Here is a 21,032-nt window from a genome sequence, read left to right as displayed (position 1 = left end):
GAGCTGCTTTGGCAGCCTTTAGTGCTTTTCTTGACATTGTGTGTGAATTGTCTTCCAATTCAGAACCCATGTATAATTAATTAACTTATACTTTATTTGTAATTAGTTGTAGTGCAGTTATCTTAAAAAAACATCAAGATCACAATTTAATTAGTGGTGGACTATGCCTGAGTTAAGTTTTCCAAGCTGTTTTGTATGTATCAGAATGCAGACTTTATTTGCATAGTCACAAACTTTTTTTCCCAAAAACTGTGCTTTGTTCAGTGTACTGCATAAGCAGTGCTCAATAGCATTATGATTTTTCTTCTTTATTCAGTCAATGTCTGTTGCACTCAGTTGGAGCATGTTCCCAAATATATAAATTATGTTTTTTTGCTCTTGTCATCACAGTATTTGTACTTGTCTTCAGTTATTCCAAATGTAGCTGGTATTTGATTTTCACACACTTCTTTATACTTCACAGTATTAGTATTATTCCCAGTCAATAGAAAGAAAACTGAGGCACATGCTCCAAACTCTGTATTCTTCCATTTCCCCATACAGTGGATAGTTTTAGGATAATGAATGCTGTTAGTATGGAATTTGTCTTTTCCCTTATGTGCTTTACAGAGTACAGTTACATACTGCCCTTTTCCCCACTGAGCAAGCCTGATGGTTTGAACCTTTAGGCCCAGCAGAATCCTAAATTTTCCTGGTATTTCCAACATGCATTGTTTTATACTTCCTCTCCTGCAATTGGAAGTGCAGTGACTCCCCTGACTCCCACCACTGGAACTTTCACAGTAAAAAATAAGGCCCTAAAAATGTAAGGCCTGAACAGCCTGATCTCCCATAGATCATCTGTGTGCCAAGGTTACCAATGAAAGTGGTAAAAACGGATCACTGAACTATGGGGAACAAATAAAGAAGTGTCATGGTGTTCTAGAAACACATTCATGACAAAATAATTTCCCCCAGAAGAGCCAAAAATACATTTGAGTCCATTAATTTGAGTTGCAAAATGACCTTTCTGCAGAATGTTTTTACTGGGGAAGATGTGTTCAGATTGTATCTACTGAAAAATTAATGTGAGAGTTTGTATAAATACACGTGGAGCCTTACAGCCTATAGGGGTAATTTCACCTTTGTTGCTGACTCCACCTCCAGTAACTGTTTATATGAACTGAAAAATTAACTAGAACAGCTTGTGCCTTAGAAGAAAAAAGCCCTACACATGTTGAATTTGGTTCAGCTGTGAAATTCTGGAAGATGACAGCTATTCCAAACTTAACTGTGGGACACAACAGAGATCTAGACTGCCCTTTAGCCAGTTTATTGTAAAACTAACTAGTTTCAAAGTGGAGAAACATTTAAATGCTCTCCTGTCCTCCTTTGCTTATGCTTAATTGAACTTAGGCAGGGAGAGAGGTGAGCAAGTTAAGAAACAAAGGACTTGTCCACGTTCTATGAAAATAGGCAACAGCCTTCACCATGGGTAGGTTATTGCTAGTAGATCTCAAGAGCAGTCCAAGACTGGACAGTGTACAAAACTGATACTCATTTCTCCTGACATAAGAATATGTCTGAAGTTGGTGAGAGGGATCACAGCTGGAAGGAAACAATTGTCTTTAGAACTGGAATTGGAAAATTCAGGCCTTGCTGTTTCTACATCAGGCATGGCAGGAACATCGCTCTTTTTCTCAGTGCTGGTTCTTAATGCAACTGAGTGTCAGGGTAAAGATTTGTTGGACAGCATGGAAGGACAACAGTTCTAGAAAGGAAAACTTGTGCTATACATAAAGAACATGTTATCCCTGTTTGTAATTCAGTGTTGTGCCTAACGCTGCTGTATACAAGAATGAATTTGCTGCTTTTATTAATCTTTTTATCACTTCTGTGGAATGAATAATAAGTAGATAGTATTCCTTTTTACAAACTGGCAATTTGTTCAACCAGGTTGCTTTCTTGACTGTGTAACTTGAGTATCATTGATAGTGATACTACACTGGTGTATCTGGAAAGAGAAATGAGAGCATTGAGACTGCAACTTGTCAAAGGTCAGTCAGTCAATGTGTTCAAATGCTGAGTTTAGAACACAGCAGTGCCTAATATCCTGTGCCCATAATCTCTACCTCATACCTCAGTGATTTAAAACCTGTGCCCCTCAGATAATTGTTGTCTGGAAACTCTAAGTTAGTTGGCAGTGTTTCTTTCTGCATAAATAAAGGCATATAGTCTTTGCATTCCTAGTCTCTCACACACACCCCTCTCTCACTGTGACCAGAACTATTGCTGAATGATGTGGTGCCCTTTTAGATGACAGTTTCAGTTAAATCAGTTAAGGGTCACAGGCTGGCCTACAAAGGGATTTTTTTAACTAGTTGTATTAATGAAGAACAAATTGTATCATCAGTTTCAGCTTTCACATTGCCCTAGTCACACAGTTTCTTCGTTGCTTAGTATCTCTGTGTGGTAGGGCTAGGCCAGCACAAAATAGGAACATAGGCAAGATTCTGGGAACACATGATGTGTGAAGGTTTCTTCAAAAGGTTTGTAACAGGCCATGCTATACCCCTACTCCTGCCCCTTGCATTCTCGTCACTGAACCATTTTTAAAACCCTGGATCTGTCTCGCCATTTTTTCCGCTCTTACGCCAGCCCTATTTGTAGTTTCCCCACCTGTTCCTGTGTGTATTGCGTTGTAGCTGACTGCATGTTGCTCCACAACTTCAGTGTGCCAACAGACTGGCTGCAGTGTGGTATGGAAATTACAATATACTTTTCACAGTTTTTCCTTTGCCCACTTCTAGTATGTGCTAAACATCTACCAAAGCTTCTGATATTATTTAGCCCATGATCTAATCTGTCTTTGTGAGTTGCGCCTACCCTGACAAGAACCATTAAACCAAAAAGACACCCTCAAGAATCTAGCTCAGGGGATAAGGGACTTCAGGTGTCGTGATTCCCTATGGATAGAAATGCATCAGAATGTGAAGTCTGAGGGCTCTTCTCATTCATGAAAGGTATGATCTTGTGCAGTGCTGCTGCCTGGCAGTGCCATCACTAGGGGTTTGCCCAGCTACCTCACACCTTTCAGCACTCGCCTTGCACTCTGTGATTGTTATTACAGTATCACAGTACTGCTTAGTGACTCTGGCAGAGATCAGATGTTGATTGATTCCTACTGGTACCTGCCCTGAACCCTCTCTGAGAACCAGGGCCATCTGCTGTGCAGGATGCAGGGCTCTAAGCATGGCCCTACAAACAGTAGGAACACTGCCTCCAAGGGTATAAGGGACCCTAAATCCCTGAGCAAGCTTGATATCCTAGAATAACGCTAGGGATGCTTGGGTGCAGGCCACACAGTCGGGAGAGGTGAACATGGAGGTGAAAGATGTATGATAGGTAAAACACACTGTAATCATAATTGTTGTGTAGATTCCTCAGGGCTTTTAGACAGAGAAAGCCTCTGCTCCTGAGAATTCTTTTCTAGGTGGACATTAGGGACCAAAAGAAGGATTTCTGACACTGTTTCAGAGATGGCAGAGTGCAGCACGAAAAATTAATTTCTCTCACTGGGAGCAGTCTAACAAGCTTACACTCAGCTTTTTGGGAAAATTTTATCTGAATTGACTTGCTCAAGGTCACATAAGGGCATCTTGAGCTGGCATGGTCACACCATGTCTCAGCCCCGTGATTTTCCTTCCGCACAAAGGGTTGGCAAAAGCCAGTGATGTCAGTGCAGTCAGCATTTTGTCCATACCCCTGAAGCCCAAGCTATGCTTTGGTAGTATTTGTTGGTCCCATAAATGTTTCTTGCTACACTTCATCCATGGCTGAATTCCAGGGACAGAGTAAGTCGTCTCTATATATAGCTGATGAAACACTTTGGGATCTTCTGACAATGACAGTTGCTACTATGAAGCCAGCAAATTAATTTTTCTGTTATTTTTTAATTTTTATTTCCAAACCTGTCATTGGAAATAATATACTTTTAAAAAAAGTAGCTACTGTGTAGTTAATATCACCACATATGAGTAGCATGGAGATTTTCCAGAGTCAAAGTTTGTGCTTCTTGGTGCTAAATGTGGGAGGGCTAAATATGTCCAGTGGCCACAGTACTTTTCCTTAGCTCAGACAAAATCAGGATTTTGTTCCCATATGTATGGCTCTGTTCTCTTCTCTCTTTCTGTTTTTCTTATGGATGTATTGGTTTCAGAAATACTAAGTGAGTTTAAAGTTTATTCATACTACCTTTACATAATGAATTTAATTCCTTGATTTTCTTCTTACAATATAGTGCATTTCTTACATTGAAGAAGGCAGGTTATACTTATGTGTTGCAAAAAAAACCCACAAACAAACCCCAAAACACCTCTAGTAAATGATGAATACATTTTACAACACACCTTACCTTAACAGAATCCAACATTTTGGCCCAATCTAAATCATAATTTTCTTAAATAATTCAGATTTTTGTTGGTTGAGCTTTAAACTAGTGGATATTTGCTACAAGCAAAAATGTATTTTATGTACAAGTGATGGTTATGATATGCTTTGAAAGGGGCTTTTTGATCCCTGTTGTAAGATTCTATTAACAGTTTACACACAAGAATAGTCACTTTGAATTTATTTTCTTTTACCTGTTATTGATTTCTCTCTTGAGAAAACATCCTACTGTTCTTTTTCACAAAGAAACAGGCTGTGACTAGGACAAGATGATTACTTTAAGACTGACTGATTGAGCTCTCATAAGATTCTTTATCTTCCTGTGGCCTCTCTGAGACAGTTTTGGCAGATATGAACTACCTACACAGAAGTGTTACAGCTGAAAACTAATGGTGACCATTTCCATGTCAGTTGGTTGTTTCACAGGCAATTATTTAAATAGAAAAATCTGGCTCATTTCTTATTCTAGATATCATTAAGTTCAAATAGAAGAATGATCTGGTGGAAGAAACACTTGCAATGTTCAGCACTTTTGAAGTTTTAATCAAAGTTGTTGGTTTATTCTACAATTTTGTGAGAGGGAAGCATAAGAAACATGTTGAAGGAATGAAAATCTGAGAAATGGTAAAAATGTAAAGGACAAAGTTCTTGAAGGATGATATGATGGCTTTTGACAAGTAAATGAATGTTAAATATAAACTCTGTGAAATCCTTCAATTTCATTAAGAAGAATGATAAAGGTTAATGTCCTTTAGGCAGAAAAGCCCTTTGATTCTCAAATTGCTTCATGCAAAGTATACCAGAGGGCTTTCACTTGGGTGGTACTCACTTGTGTGAGCTCACAGACCTGCTGCTGCTGCTAGGAAAGATCTGGCCTGTTGGTGCTCCTCATGCATGGGAAGTGATGCCTGGTTGCCTCAGTGCTCTCCTGGGTTCAAGGCACCATTCTCCTGGGTAGGCCCTTACTAGTGTACATGCTAGCATGAACTACAACTGCATCTTTTGCCAAATAAAAGACAAGAGTAGTCGACAATTCAGCTCTGCCATCTCTACTCCTCATCTCCCCCTGCCACCTTATTTTTTCTGATCGGTTTGGGAGTCATGAGTATTCTTTTGTCTTGCCCCATTGTAAACAACCTGTGTCATTTCTGTCTTAAATATACTTGCTGACTCTCAGGTACCTCACCATGTCAGCTTAAGATTCCCTATTCACGTGTTTCATTGTGTTTTTTTCTTTTTCTCTCTTTGAGACTTTTATCCTTTCTTTCCTGCTCAGGCTGCTTATTTCTGTTTTGGTTTTATTTTCCTTCTCCCTAGGCACACATAGTTTATGGCTATGCAGCTCTGCCAGCTTTATTTGGGAGTAGTCCTAACCTACCTCTGATGTGGGAAGAAGCTTGGTGAAGCAAATTGCTTTTTCATACTGCTGTGCTAGGCACAGCTTTCCTATTCTCTTGTTGAGCTGAAAGAGGCAGTTCCCTTTCTGCTTCAAGTTTGGCTCTCTTTCCACTCTGGACCTCCATTCATATGCTTCTCATTACCATCCACACAGTTAGTTTATAAAATTAAATTAAAGTAGTAAACAAAATACCACATACTACTCCTAAAGCTCCATCTATAAATATCTCCCCTGCCTACTCATGCTGTCTGATTAAGAGGCAGTAAGCAGTTAGTTAGAGAACCTAAAGCAGGTCAGATTCCATCAAGATAGGCAGGATTTTTTTAAGAATAGGGCTATTCCATTTAGCTTCCTGTTTCACAGGTAAAAAGCCCAACTCTCCCAAAATGCAAACTGACAATGCGGAAGCTCCCTATTTTGACATTTTCAGAATTAAAAAGGTTTTTTATTCAGAAATATTTTTTTTTATTCAAAATTGACTAATATAACCTAGCCGAAGTGGATCTTGAAACACTTGGTTTCTTTAATCTCTCAGACTAGCTGAGAGATGCTATGGTTCTGGCTGTTGGTTCCTAGGAACAAGGAAAACATTTTATTTGCTTTGTTTTCAAGTAGCATTTACCTATGTACCAACTAAACATGGAAAAATGAACAGTAGTACCTTCGCAGCAGTGGCTAGCTGTATTTTGAGAAAATCCAATTATTTTATGAAACACTTAATAACTTTCTTTAAGGATTCTAGAAAATTTGGGTAGAATGTCCTTTGATTTCTAGAAATCTAGACATGGGTCTGATTGCAGTCCTAATCCACAGGATTGGATATTTTTTGTCAAAGAAATTCTTTGCCAAAGCACCTCAGTTTTTATTCCATGGCTGAGGTGGGCACCCTGGCCTGTATTAGAGGGTGAGGACCAACAAATAAAATGTGAGTTTTATTTAGTGTATATTTAGTGTAGCTAATACCTCCCTGGCTGAAGCCATCATTACCTGTAAGGCTCACCTGTGCTGCACAGTGAGGACTGGTGCAGAACCATTTCCATCCATGTAGGTCCCCAGACAAGGCAGTGCCAAGGAAAGGAGAAAAGCTGGTTGCAGTGGCTCCCCTCTGATGAGCCACAGTGCAGGAGAGCTCTTTGCATAGTGGGCAGCTCTGGGTCACAGTGCTACAATTTATGTGTGTACTTCTAGGACTCCCCTGACTTCTTCCTGCATTTCCTTTAAAAACTTCTCCTGTGCTCTATATAGTGAATAAGAAGAAATGAAGAAGGCTTGAATTATCATTTAAGTGATTGTAGTTAGACTTGTATTGAAAACCAAAGGTGACTACCAAGCTATAAAAATAAACCCCACAAATTACACCAGCCTACATATAATGTCCACATACATAAATTGTGTTGTTTTATAATTGCTGTTTGATATGGTCTCAGAGTGTCCTAAGCGAATGCTCATCTGCATTTGGGCAAAAAAGTCTAAGCATAGCATTTGCTTTGTTATGTAGATAGAGGTGTAGCAACCTGGAGAGTATTTGGACTGAGCACGTGAAAAACATGTGGTTCTGTCTGGCTGCTTGGATTTGGAATTTCATTTTCAGACCATTTATCTGACAGTATGTACATCAGTCTTCAGAAATTCAGCTTGCTGTTGTTGTTGAATTCCAATTTGCAACCTTAGTGCTGCATTTACAAAGACTTTTTGAGATGAGGAGTAGGTGTTTTCTGTGCATGTGTGCATGTTACTCTATATTGCTTGGAGTTAAGGGATAGAAGGTGACTTGGAAGAAAACAGCTTTAGTTAGCAATATCAAATGGAGGACACATGCTGTCTAGGTGTAAATTATCCTGGTAATTCATTCCCACTGGCTTAGAGACCTACCGAGCCTTTAATGAGCACAGCTTCCCCTTACACCTGATTTTGCAACTTAAGGCTTCCAAAAGTTCACCTTTGGTGAGCATTTTCATTTTCTGCGTGAGGTTCCTATTGTATCCAGTGTGAACACCGCTAGGGAAGATGACCTTGGCTGATGCTAGGTGCCGGCAGTAATGACAAGCTCCACGAAGAACGTCGTAATCCTGCCAATTCCCAGAAGAAACACGGTTGCCAAAGCAAGTGAAATGACAGGGCACGGGAGATACCGGACGTGCTTGCCAGGATGCTTGATCTCAGCGCTATCCTTTGAGATTCTGCCCTGTGGAAAGCGCGGGCCAATGGTTCCTGCCACACACGTGTAAAGTTTCTGGTTCCACAGGGCTTTGTATGTGCTTCTTGGTGCCTGCTTTTGGGTTTAGTGAGCGCGTTTCCTGGGCAAAAAGATACGCGTTGCTTTCTAAAGTCGTGCTTCCATGCTGTCTGGTTAACTCCACGCCTATTTCCACTGGAAAACGTTTGATCACCTGGGTGTCCTTGGACATCACACCTGGGCTGTGCAACCCTTAATCTGAAAGTGCGGAGCGGCTCAAGGGGGGGACGCGGACCTCAGACCGAGCGATGCGCATTATCAGACGGCGGGCGGGGGCTGGGGAGCAGGGACGCGAGTGAGTAAGAGAGGCAAGCACAGCGGAGCAAAGGGCAGGTGTGTAGCAGGTCGGAGGAGCAGTCGGTCAGGCGAGGGGCGGCCGAGGGGCAGCGCTGCCCGCGGCGGGGCCGGCCCCACGTGACGGCCCGGCGGCGATAATAAGCGGCGGCGCGGAGCCGCCCCGGGCTCCTCCGCAGGCTCAGCCGGCGGCACCGACAGCAGCAGCGGCGGCACACAGGGACACGGGGAAGGAAGGTCACCACGGGTCAGCGCCTACCTGGCAGTTTCAGCCTCTGCTCTCAGCAAGATTAGTCGATATTCATTCCCTGTCACCTTGGAAAAAGATTAAAAAAAAAAAAAAAAAAAGCACAGAAAAAAAAAATAAATCAGAAAGAAAGAAGGAAAAAAAGACACTGCTGCTTAAAACCTCTCAGCAAGTAAACTCAACTTAAATCGTAGCAGAAGGCACAGCAGCTGAAGCTGATCCCCGGGTAGCATGAATAGCATGAATCAGATAGAAACAAACATGCAGTACACCTACAACTATGAAGAAGATGAGTACATGACCCAAGAAGAAGAGTGGGACAGGGACCTGCTCCTGGACCCAGCATGGGAGAAACAGCAAAGGAAGGTCTGGAAATGATGTGTATCTGTCTCTGTGCTTCTGTGTGGAGTGATGCCCTATCTTACTGCCATGCTGTGTCTGGAATTGTCGGGGTTGTGCAGCAAGGGGTTCTAATAAAATATATTTTATGTTGTATAAGCCATTTATATGATGTATAGTAGCTATGCAATATTTTTAGGATAAAGCATTCACTTTTTTGATTCTTAAGTGAAGCCTGTGTCAGATGAAAATAATTTACAGAAGTCAGGAGTTTATTTTTATATTGCACTGTAAGTATTCTGTCAGTACCTCTAGATTTATGTATCAGTAACTTTTAACTTCACTTCCTGGGTCTTCCTTTTGGAAAGCAGACTCTGAATTGATGTGTGTGCCTGATTGATTTTCATAAAGAGTAAATATCAATTATAAAGAGAGATGAATGAGATGGTTCCAAATTAGTGTGCAAAAAAGTTTGCAGTATTTCTGAGAGCAGACTGAGAAGTCACTTTTGAAATTGTGATCTTGCAAGTCAGCTCTTAGTAGAATTTATTATTTATCTCCATTCTGACTGTATGACCTGGCAAGGAAAATATTGCCTAGAAATATATCCAGGCTATATTTGGAAAACTGTGTGTCATTTTTATGTTCCTATATGCCAGTTCACTGTCTGGGAAAAAAACCCAAACCCCATGTCTCTAAACTCCTTGGAATACACAGTTTTTCAAAGAACTGCTTCTTGCCTTGTAGGTTGTAGTGTTGGCACTATTGTGTCACCAATACTGCCCATGTTCTTTTTCTGAACATAGGCAGAAATAATGATCCCAGCAGCAGTCATGTTAATGTTTTGGTACTTTAGTAATATTTGCAATATCTAATTTCATAACATTAAGTTTTAAGTAGCATATAAGGAAGCGTATAAGCATAAGGAAAAGAAAGATGAAATAATGCAAAGGATTTATTGCTTCCTTATTTAAAAGGTGATGTTGAAGTCACAGCTGACAGATCTGGGATTAAAAGGTTATCTGCTGGTTACAAGAATGAAAAAAAGGGAGGGAGTGAGGGACAGTGCTGTGGACAATAAGGTTGAATGTGCATTTTACATAGATGGGAAGCTTAAGTAGAAGGTGCCAATTTAGATCTTATGACAGTCTGTCCCACTGTTACAGCTTCTATAAAAGCTATATTATAAAAGTGTAATTATAAAAGTAAGAACTGTTAAAATAGTTGGGGCCAGTGGGTTTGCTTTTCCATTAAAATTATAGCCTCTCTCCTGTTATTTTTAGTTGGTTTTGTTCATTTTCTTACATTCATACCTGTTCAGATTCTGCTGTGTGAGGATAGGGGGAGAAGTTCTATTCTAATTTGAAGTTCAATTTTCTTGAACTACCAGATGCTGCTGAATGAATATTAGGTTGTACTCATCAGCACTGGCATTTGTTTTAATTTGGCACTCTTCAGATGTTGAACTATAATGTTTTATAATGAGAATGAAAATTATCTCGGTGCTGCAGTGCTTTAGTGATTTGAAACTGCTCAGCTGTAAGATTTTGTGTTACATCTGATTAGGATTCAATTGTCCACTATTTCAGAGAATTCTGTTTTCAGAAGAAAATGGGCAGGTTACTAGATACTAATGCACTCTAATACAGTTTTCCTTCAATGCAGCTAATTGTTAAAAAAGTAAAGAGAACTTGGATTAGGTAGACATTCTTATGTTTACAACAAGTCTTTTGATTTTTTCAGGAAAGTGGGGAGCAATTATACTGCACTGAAACTTTTATGTTTATCCATTCCTCTGAACAGGCAATACTTCAGCAGAAAGTCAGATTTCCACACTGTCAAATTAAAGCAGACTCTGCTTTGCTTCCATGGAGTAGGGAGTGTGGTTTTGCTACTTAATGTTGCCACTTCCCAGGGTTTAGTTTTAATATTAATATGATACCATATTCAAATAAAATTTACAAGAGGGGATCCTTCTTCCTCATCTTGGAAAGAAATCTGAATTTATTATCACATGAAAAGTAACTCTTCGCATGATAAAGGGACTGATACACTTTGTGGAATGTCAAGGCTTCTGTCTTTTCCTAATTTGTGCTAAGACAGTTGCAGAAAGTGCTTTCTTAGTTTCCTTATTCATTAGGAGATGATTACAAGTACATGGGCACAGATCTTTGTTCTAATTGGTAATACAATATTCAGAAGTGATCTTGGTGGAGGCCTGGCAGTTGGCAGCATATATTTTCTATTAGGCAGTCTTGGAACAAACCAAAAATAAGTGCCATTGTTTCTATTGTGGGCTGCCCTCTCCAGACTTGCCATTTCAGTGATATGCCTGGTATGAAATCTGTCAACAGATGCTGGTAACACATGATGACGTCCATAGGATTACAATGGAGGTGACGCCTAATTATAACCGTGGTTTGTAGAGTATTATGGTCTGCTGTAATCCAGGCTCCTTGGTGGTCGCAGATGTCCAAAAATATATGAAGAACACTAGAGGAAAGAAAGCCAAGTTGTAGTTTAGCACAGTCTCTCTGAATGTGAACAGCAATTTAAATGATTTAGTTGAGGTAACATTTAGCCTGTGTCAGCTCAGGATATCAAGAAAATGCAACAATTTGATCATTTTTGTATTAGATGCTCTTGGCAAAAACTTAAATGTGGTTTCAGACAGCAACTTTAAAGAAAACTAAAATTGTATATTGGATGGACATGCTGTCTACAGTAGAAAATAGTTAGGGAACCATGGCTTTTGTGTCTTTTGAATATGCGGATGTGTACCATGAGATGGGAGACTTCTGAAGTCTGCTCTTTGACCCACTATGCTTCCACTGCCCATGTGTGCTAAAACAGCACCTGAAAGATCTATGGAAGTGGCCCCATGTTTCTTCAGAACTACACAGAAATAAAAAAATATTGGAAATTAGAAAGCCTGGCTAGAGAGGGTAGGATTATTTTCTTCATTCTGCTCTGTAACCCTAGACAAGGTCAGCTCTCCTCTGACCTCAGTTTTCTTACTGGTAGAAAGAGGACAGCAGTGATACTTGTAAGAACTGGTAGAAGGGATTTGTTCTGTGGTCTGTCAGACTAGAGATCAGCTGTCTTTCAGTCCCTACTCTGCTGAACTGGAGTGGAAGTGGAAATCATACCTTGTATGATCTTGTAATGGAAGACTTAAAACATCATTTCTCTTTTCTTTGTGATAAATTTATTTATTAAGTTTTCAATAAAAGTTCAACAGACTCAACAAACCTTCTACTTTTCACTACCCTGTATCTCAATAGAACTAAAAGGAACATAAGGAAATGCAGTGTTCCTTAGTTTAGGAAACCAAGAACAGCAATGCTACTTTAAATGCACACACACTGTATTTTTGCAATGTTTTTGATCTGCCAACACTGCTTGGTGAGCCATGTGTTAAGCAGCACTCTTGCCTATTTGCAACTTTTGCTATAAGTAATTATAAGAGTGAGTATGCTTTCTTACAACTTTGATGTGAAATGTGGTTTGTTAGATTTCCAAGGAAGGTTGTGAAACAAGTGTGATCCCTTTTTCATGACAGTTGCATTGTATTGTAGGACATTAAACTGAGCTCACATATTTAACATGTGCCTTCTCAGTCGTTAATACATGTCTGACACTAGTGTCCTAACACATGTAAGGAGAGAACTGGGAACATGTTCCCTGCCTTACTGATATAGTTTTAGTTGAATGATCTCACTCTAGCTTGCTCTGTAGCCCTGGTACCACTGCTTTGTTAATGCAGAAGAGTTCTAATGTAGATGTCAATGGTGACCATTTGGATGGGGTTTTTATACTGGTATAAAATAAACAAGAAGATGTAAAATATTTATTTACCTTAATATTGCCCTGTTTCTGAATGCAGATCTTAGTGACACTGAATGCTGTGCATGAGTGAGGACTTTGGAAAAGATTCTTAAGGAAAAAAGCTGTGTCTTTTCAATATTCAGCAGTGCCTATCAGATTACATTTCCAGTGTGACCTATAAGGATTTATCTGCCTTACCTCCTTTGGCTGGTAATAGAACTCCTGTTGTCCTTGCAAGCAAAAAGGGAAAAAAAAGAAAAAGCATTTGGAAGTCACATGTATGGCAAATTATTTGGCAGGAGCTATCAAACTATGGATTATGGACAATGTTCTTATTTTTCTTATGTTGCTACAGCTTTATTAAATTCAGCAGATTTGAGAGGTTCATTGCAGCCTGAAAGAGAAATTGACCTTGTGTTCAGTCTGACTTCAGAGTCTATTTATAGAGTTACAGTCAGTATCCCGGATTTACTCTAAAGTTTGCTTGGTCTTCTATGGATGGAATCTAAGTTGGTTTCTTATCAGAAACCTCTTCCTGTAAGAATCCTACTGGTGAGTGAGAAGACAGATGTAGTGGAAAGAAACAACTTCATTCTTCACTGGGTGACAAAAATAAGCAAGGTTGAATGAATGAAAAATAAATGTAAGGCAGAAAAGGGTTGGCAGGAGAAGCTGGATGCCACAGGCAAAATTAAGTACTATAGAACCACTTCTCATGGGTTTACAGACTCCAGACTGAAATCATTGTTGTGGAGAATATAACAATATCTGCAATGTGTAAAGGGCATTCCAGCCTAGGTCTTCCTCTTTTACTGAGATTATCTGGAAATAAAATTGGTTTGGTTTTGTTTGTTTGTTTTAAACCATGTACAATTCTTTTACTCTTGAATAATGAGCCTTGGGGTTAGGCTTGCATGGCAGACACATAAACCACCACTAGAGGGTTTTTACCGAGGTGGCACTTTTTACCCATTTGGAATACCAGTGGGATTGTTGAGAAGGCACGGATTCCCCTCTGCAAGTGAGAAATATGAGCAGGGTCTGCACATGAATGTAGGAGGTGTGAGGGAAGCAAAAAGTCCTCTCCTTTCTGAGACAGTATGAACCTTCTCATTACTTATTCCTAGTACTACCTAGTACTATACTAACTAGTGCTATTCCTAGTACTGTTAACAGTCACATATTTCTTATAAAGAAGATATTTCTTATATTTCTTATAAAGGGTTGAGTAGTTTTAGAACTGCTTTCAGGAGGGGATTGAATATGCCACGAGGAAAATCATCCAGAGTCAAAAGCAGAATGATAATGGAAAAACATGTGCTGTGGTAGCATATGCTGAGTCCTACACCACAGTTCTCTCCCTCCTTTACCTTTTCTGCAGATAATTAGGATCATGTAGGTGTCATGGGAATTCTGGTGGCTGAAACACAGGATTTTCTATTAGTATTAACAGTTAAAAAGTGTCAACAATTTCCCCTTTTTAAGGCTTTTTTCCCTAGTGTTCAGCAAGTATTTGGCTGTCTTGTATAGAATAGCGATGTCCTGCCAAATGATACATGTTACTGTAGATGCAGAGTGCACCTTAGGAAACAAAACAAAGCAACAAAAGTATCAGCATTCCAAGGACAAATGCTCCCCCTTTGGGTGCATCAAGATTTTTGTTTTTAAACAGTGGATGTCAAAAGTTCTAGCATTAAGAACACACAAAGAACATCTCTTGTTTTCTTTTAAATTCTATGCGTATTGTCAGTGGGAGATGGCCCCATAGATCTACCTGAGAACTTGGTAGTCAATAGACAAACTTTTTTTTTTTTTTTCTGCAACAACGTGTCTTGATTTCTCAGCATATGCTGTAACTGTCCTGGGTATTAGACACTGATGCAACAGAAGGCCACGGAGTGGCAATTTATTTCATCCTATGAAGAGTTGCCTTGAGAGCAGAAGGAGTCTTTGTAGAAATAGGGCACGTGTTTATGGCTTGTTCTGTACAATTTGCCTCTTAGAGATTAGTGCTTTTTAAAATAGTAACATGTTAAATTCCTCTTGCTGATGTTACTTGCATGGAATGGTGCTTGAGAGGAGCATGCTGAAAGGATAGTGGACGGTCATATTTTGTCTTGGAAGCTGTCAATAAGGTGTGCAGCCCTGAATGCTGTGGTGCTGGTATATAAAGAAAAAAAATCAAAGAAAACTATTATGAAATTCACTTTGCTAGAAATGGTTATGTAGGTACTTTGTTTGAATGAGAGGGTTTCCTCTACCAGTACTGAGTAAGAGAAGTCAATACATTACTCAGTATTACGTTTTCTATTTAAACTCAAATGAACCTCTCAATGTTAACCCATTCCAGGTTCTGTATGCTTTTAAGTGTTGTCAAAATGGTAATTACCATAGCTGTTAATTGCCATTGACACCCAAATATCTGCCAGCAACAGATTATGAAAAGAAATTATATGAACCATTTTATAATGGGAAACAAAGGCTACCTGCTTCATTCACTCATAGATACACACCACAACCTCCCCTGGAATTTGTATAGTAAAATTTCTGTCTGTAGATACACTGATCCAATTAGTAAGACAATAAGGATTGGAAGAAAGTATGGGTCTAAGTGGGTTTCCATAAGCTGCAACCAATGTGCTTAAGAGCTAGAGAAAAGCTGTGCGTTAAGCAGTGGACTTTGCAATAATCTCCTGGGGGTGGGATGTCTGCATCTTGCCCAAATCTGTGTTTGAGTCACTGGAGAGTTGAAAAGAGAGGCATGGAAGACGTTCGCTTGGACGAGCTCTGAGGGTTTTTGGCCCTGAGACCACAGTAAAAATGAATCTGTGTTTATACAATTTCTAGCCCTGTGCGAGCAAAAGCAGGGCTGGGGTAAATTCTGTAAACTGATGAATATCAGTAAGAAAATATCATGATTCCATCATCAATTTCCAAATTAAACTAAAACAGCTTTGCAAAATTAATTTTGACTGCTTTTGGCCAATGGAGCCGGGTCAAAATCTTTCATTAAAACCCTTCCGTTCTCTCATAAGACAAAAGACATCATTATGATGGAAAAATCAGATGCAAACAAATGCCTCGCATGAATTGATCACTGTTGCATAAATTCAGATCTATTTGATGACTTTTAATTTAGCTGGTAATTTCTGAATTGCACTGTACAGTTCTACTGATTAATTTCAAAAAGACTGAGCATTAAGATTTTCTTTAGTTGCAAATGGTGATTAATGTGTAAATACTAGTGGTATTTTAGAAATTGTACTGCAGGCCCTGCTTACAGAAGAATGCATTGGATTTGCAGCTGGAATGCAGGTAGATGTGATGCAGGAAGAAACACATCAATGAAATAAAATTAGATGGTATGATTAGATGCTTTGCTTTGTCTCAAGTCAAAAAACAACCCTCCTGTGTGTTATTTTATACCCTCACAAATAAACAAATATAAAAGTGCTTACACAGTTGGCAAAGTTGAGTTGATTTCAACAGCTTTACTGCCAAGCAATAATTTCTTCTGAGCCATAATTGTTGGGATAAACAATGTGTTGCTGATATGGTATTCCTCCACTGTGAGCACTGAGAAATTGCTGAGTGAATATCTGCTTTATGGCCATGCATTCTTTACTGTCAGCCAATACCAGAAAGAGAGTGTATTCACACTGAGCACTCCATTTCTTCCTTAATTAAGTTTCACTCCTGGTAGTTTGGGGTAGTTTTCCCATCTTCAGTGTTTGGGGAACACCATTTCATGGAATGCTGTGATAAGAGTGTGTGATGTTTGTTCTCATATCTCTGGATTTGTTGGTTTGAAATATGTCTCAGGTTGAGAGACTTGATGCATCAATGTTTTCATAACTATACAGGTCCTATGCAATGCTCTATTTCTACATGATGAAACTTGGCATATATTTAAAGATAGAAGGTTCTCCTCTTTTCACATAGTTTAACCAGCAATCACAGTGTTATGATCACCCTCTGTGCCTGTTTCGTTACAGAACCTGTAGTGGCTCTTCCTGCTGGCAGTACAGGGAACACTTCAGATCGAGGCAGTGTGGTCTCAGTAATCCTCAAAGTACTGGTGTGAAAGGCTTACAGGGCAGGTGTCACTGCTCTGCAGGAAGAGACAGAGGCAATGCTCTGCAATGCAATTATCTCTTTTTGTCAAAGTGACTCCTACTTGAAATGGTAACTTGTAGAAATACACTTCATACTTTTGAAGGCCTGTCTAGAGGGAAGCAGAGGGTGACAGCTGTCTGGCTGATTTTTAGTTAGTTCCTATAATTGGACCTAAAATTTCTGACTGTGCACAGAGGGGAGAAAATAAATCTTAAATTTATATCCTAAGTGCAAGAAGGAGCACTGCTGCTTCTGTGTCTGGTCCTGGTTTTGCCCACTTTTGAGTTATAGGACACATCACTTTGTCCATATCCTTATCTCCAAAGTGGTGGCTCTAATACCTACGTGCTGGCTTTGCAGATGGCAGTGATAAGTGTTAACTGTACTTGATATGAGTAAGATTTTCCATTTACCTCAAATGCTTACTCCCAGCTGCTCTTAATTGCCAGCATTCCTTCAACTTGAAATCTGATGTTTGTTTTTATTTCTCTTCAAAAAACTTGTAAATTAAAGAAGTCCAGCCATCCATTACTTTGATAACTTGCAGAACCTAATTTAGAGCAGACAGATTCTAATCTTAACTGCCCCTCTGAAGAGCCTTGCTCACCCCCACTACCATAGCAGGAGTCTGTGGAAAGTGACTACCCCAGGCTAAAATTAGCATCCATGATTATTCCTTAAGCATCTAAGGAAACACTCATATTTTTTATAGGTGTTGAACACCCAGGCATTTCCACTGACGTCAGGAGGAACTTCTGTCTATTTTGCACCTTTGAAAATCAGCCTGCTATTTTGGCAGTCACAGAAAGGCTTAACTATCTAGCATTAAGTGATTTTTTTTTTTTTAAACTCCGTTTTATATTTAATCTTGGCACTAGTGTAGCTTTTCACTGCTGCAAGACTTGAGACATGGCACTCTTTAATGTGAAGAAAACTGGTGCCCAGCTGCATGGAATTCAAATCTAAAAAAAGCCAAAAAAACCCCTCACACAACCAACTATAAATTATTGTGTAGCTCTGGGGTATTATTTCACCTAGAGGAGTTCCTTTGTGCTATGAAAACCTCTATAGTCCAAGCTCATCTCCGGCTCGGTTCTGGAGAGTAGTTTCAGCAAATGTTTTCTTTGGCAGAGTAGCTGATCATCTTTGACTCTACTAACAACCACAGGCTTCCAGTCCCCTTCATTTGCTGGTACAATGATCTCCTACTGTATACCAGATCATGGAAGAAATTTGAGGCAACCCTCCTTCTTCTTAATACTTCTTAATCCTAAACCATTTCAGTAATGTAGTTTGCAGTGCAGCCCCACAAGCAGCTGTATCTGTGCATGCACATATTTTGTACAATGCACTTATCACCCATCTGGCATTATAGTAAAAGACAAGCAAAACACCAGACATGAGGCTGAAGTTGATTTTCTTTTGTCTAAGGCCTTCATTTCCATGACCGAGCACAGGTTCCATCATGGCTCCTGTTGTGAAGAGATGCCATAAACAAAGAACTGTTTATTTAATTGATAAAGCAGTTTGCTTATCACAAATCGTCTAAAACTCTTGTTTATGCCTTCAGCAGTTACAGTCATCGTTGTTTATTTACTCATCTATTCTTAGTTAAGTACTTGAGAACAGGTTACTTCGTTAAGTTTCTTACTCATATATAATCAAGTCATCCAAAGATCCCAAGTAATGTTTTGCTATTTATTCTGGTTTAAAGAAAACATAAGTAATTTAGGGAACTGAGCCTCACTAATATTATTTAGAAACTCTGAAATTTGTCTGAAAGTCTGCTGTCTTACAGGATATTTTAAATGTTTTAGACAATGTTATTCTATAGATAATGCCTCATAAAAAAAATAAAAATTAAGCATAAACAAATTAACCCAGTATGTTTAAGTGGTATTTTAAACCACAGATATAACTAAATTCTTTCAAAATTAGTTTCTTAAAACAAGCATGAAATAAAAATTGATTTTTTTTTTTTTAGTGATCAGTTATGGCAGTGAAGTGATTCACATGGACAGGTTATGTGCTTTGTGTATTGAGAAATACTACATGGAGTAATGTGGCATATATGCCACAGAGGAGCCTTTTGTTGCATAATTGGGAATTAATGTATGAGGTTTTCCTTTCTCTATAAGTCTCAACTGAAAACTTAGTTTAGATTACAAGTGGAACTTGATTTGCTTATCTCCAAATGTACTACATAACAGAGTGAAAAGACAACATTTACTGTGTAAATGCTTTGGGATCTGACTATTGACATGTTATCCTGTCATTTATTGGTGTCAGAGACTTAAGGATAAGTGTTTTAGTGAAGGTAAAATTGAAAGACACTTTCAATATCTGTCAGAAGACTTGCTTTTATGATTATGGAAGTGCTTTAAAGAATGTTGCTAAATTGGATAGAAATGTAGTTTTTTCCCACTCTGATTGTACTGACAAATTTATAAAGGATTTACTTACTCACCTGGTAATGTAGTGTATAATTACTGGATAAGGACAGCATGGTGAAGAAAATCAACAGAGAAAGCAAAGGAAAGACATTTGGAAATCCAGTCAACTAAATCCTGGATTAGCCTACTTTAATTAATCCTTCTATTTCCAGAGGGCATACCTTTAGTTCCTTCCATACTGTAACGTGTGAATGCTTCTTTCATCTCATCCTAAATAGTATTTGGTCTTTAAAATATGTATCTGCTGAAACAAAACTGTTAGCCAGCACTATCTGTGATAGTGCATGGACTCTTGGGAAGCCAGGGGGAACACTGTAAGGTACTGGTGGAAGAAGGGCCCAAGAATGGAAGCAATAGGTGATCCTATCTCTTTATTAAGAAGGTTCATTTGGCACTGACAGGGTAGTGGTAATGCATGTTCCTTGTTTAATACACTTGAGAGAAAGTCCCAAGCAATATGAGGGGCATTGACTTCCCCTTTGAAACAAACCTGCAGATTTCTCCCTTGCAGATCCACCACAGTATCCCTTTTGGGATTACCTGTACTTTATTTTCAGCTCCCCACAGGGAGAGGCAAATGAAACAGAGATTGTTCTTTTCTTCTGTAATAGTGAAGAAGTGGACAATTGGAAAAGAATATAGAGGGGGAGAGAAAACAGTAAAATGGCTGGTGTCAGATATTTTATTATTGCTAAAACAGTTACTTCCAAACTTGTTAGCAATTTTAATGCAAATCTTTTCCTGAAGAGGCCTTTTAGTTTGTTGATTACTCTTGTGAAGCAGAAGTACAGGAAAGGTGGTGCTCCAGAATTAACTTAATCTCAGCCATGTAGAAGTGGGTGAATTTCTTTTGGTCCTATCACATTTAACTTTTTAAAATATATTTTAGTCCCATGACATATGAAATACCTTTTCCTATGCTTTTTTTCCTCAGTTTTTCAGTATTTAGATCCTTTGTCTAACTAGCATTTTGAGTGAGACTTCCCAAATGTCACTTTGCTCAGAAGTGATCCAGAAAGCACCAGAATGCAAATAGTTCTCTGTTCCATTAACTGAGCATGAAATTCTGAGTATCAGAAATTGTTGCAATTTTGTTCACCCAAGATCTTTATCTAAAAGACTTACAGAGAGCAAGAGAGAGGGTGCATGGAAAAGAGATATTTGGGAGTGTGCATCAGTACTTAGGAGTTTCTAACAGAACCTATTCACTTCATGCTCTGCAAGTTCTCTGCTTGGGTCCCTAGTCCCCTGCATGATGGGTTGGGGAGGACATGAGAACATTTGGACAGCACTTTATGAGCTATGAATATGTACCTCTGTACAAATGCAAAGATGCAGTCCTGACTACAAGGATGACAGAGTCCCTTAAAACTATTATAAAGATGTGTACATTTCTTTGCAGCACTCAATTTTGCGCAGTGTAGTGGCAAATCTATTTTAATGCTCTGAAAACTGAGCAAGAGCTCATTTATTTCTAGGCATGCACAGTGAGTTTCTGTGGCATAAAGTGATGGGGAATGCTGTGTAAGGTGTAAGTGGCCATGCTACTGCAGGTTGTAATGTCAGGCTTGCTTCTTTATGGAGTGTACATGCAAGCTCTGCAAAGTGCAGTGTATCAGAGCAGAGAATATTTGGTTAGGGCGCTCTAAAGTTAGCTTACCCTGTTAGAGGAAAATGCTGTTGTGCCATGCA

At 39.1% G+C, this 21,032-nt stretch overlaps 1 protein-coding gene across 3 annotated transcripts in view; it reads left to right on the top strand.

The window, feature by feature from the left end:
* The first annotated feature begins 8,522 nt into the window (after positions 1-8,522).
* ACTN2 (actinin alpha 2) overlaps positions 8,523-21,032 on the top strand; it is a 67,485-nt gene continuing 54,975 nt past the window's right edge. For all 3 annotated transcript variants that reach the window (XM_023923585.2, XM_086877723.1, XM_086877724.1), the window contains exon 1: positions 8,523-8,970. In XM_023923585.2, the coding sequence (XP_023779353.1) occupies positions 8,836-8,970 (135 nt within the window). In that variant the 5' untranslated portion in view covers positions 8,523-8,835. The remainder of the gene's footprint in view (positions 8,971-21,032) is intronic.

The sequence above is a fragment of the Cyanistes caeruleus genome, chromosome 2 (assembly GCF_971803275.1).
Source record: "Cyanistes caeruleus chromosome 2, bCyaCae1.hap1.1, whole genome shotgun sequence".
NCBI classification, from domain to species: Eukaryota; Metazoa; Chordata; class Aves; order Passeriformes; family Paridae; genus Cyanistes; species Cyanistes caeruleus.
The sequence above is the reverse complement of the archived record's forward strand: the minus strand, read 5'-3'. Positions and strand labels throughout refer to the sequence as shown.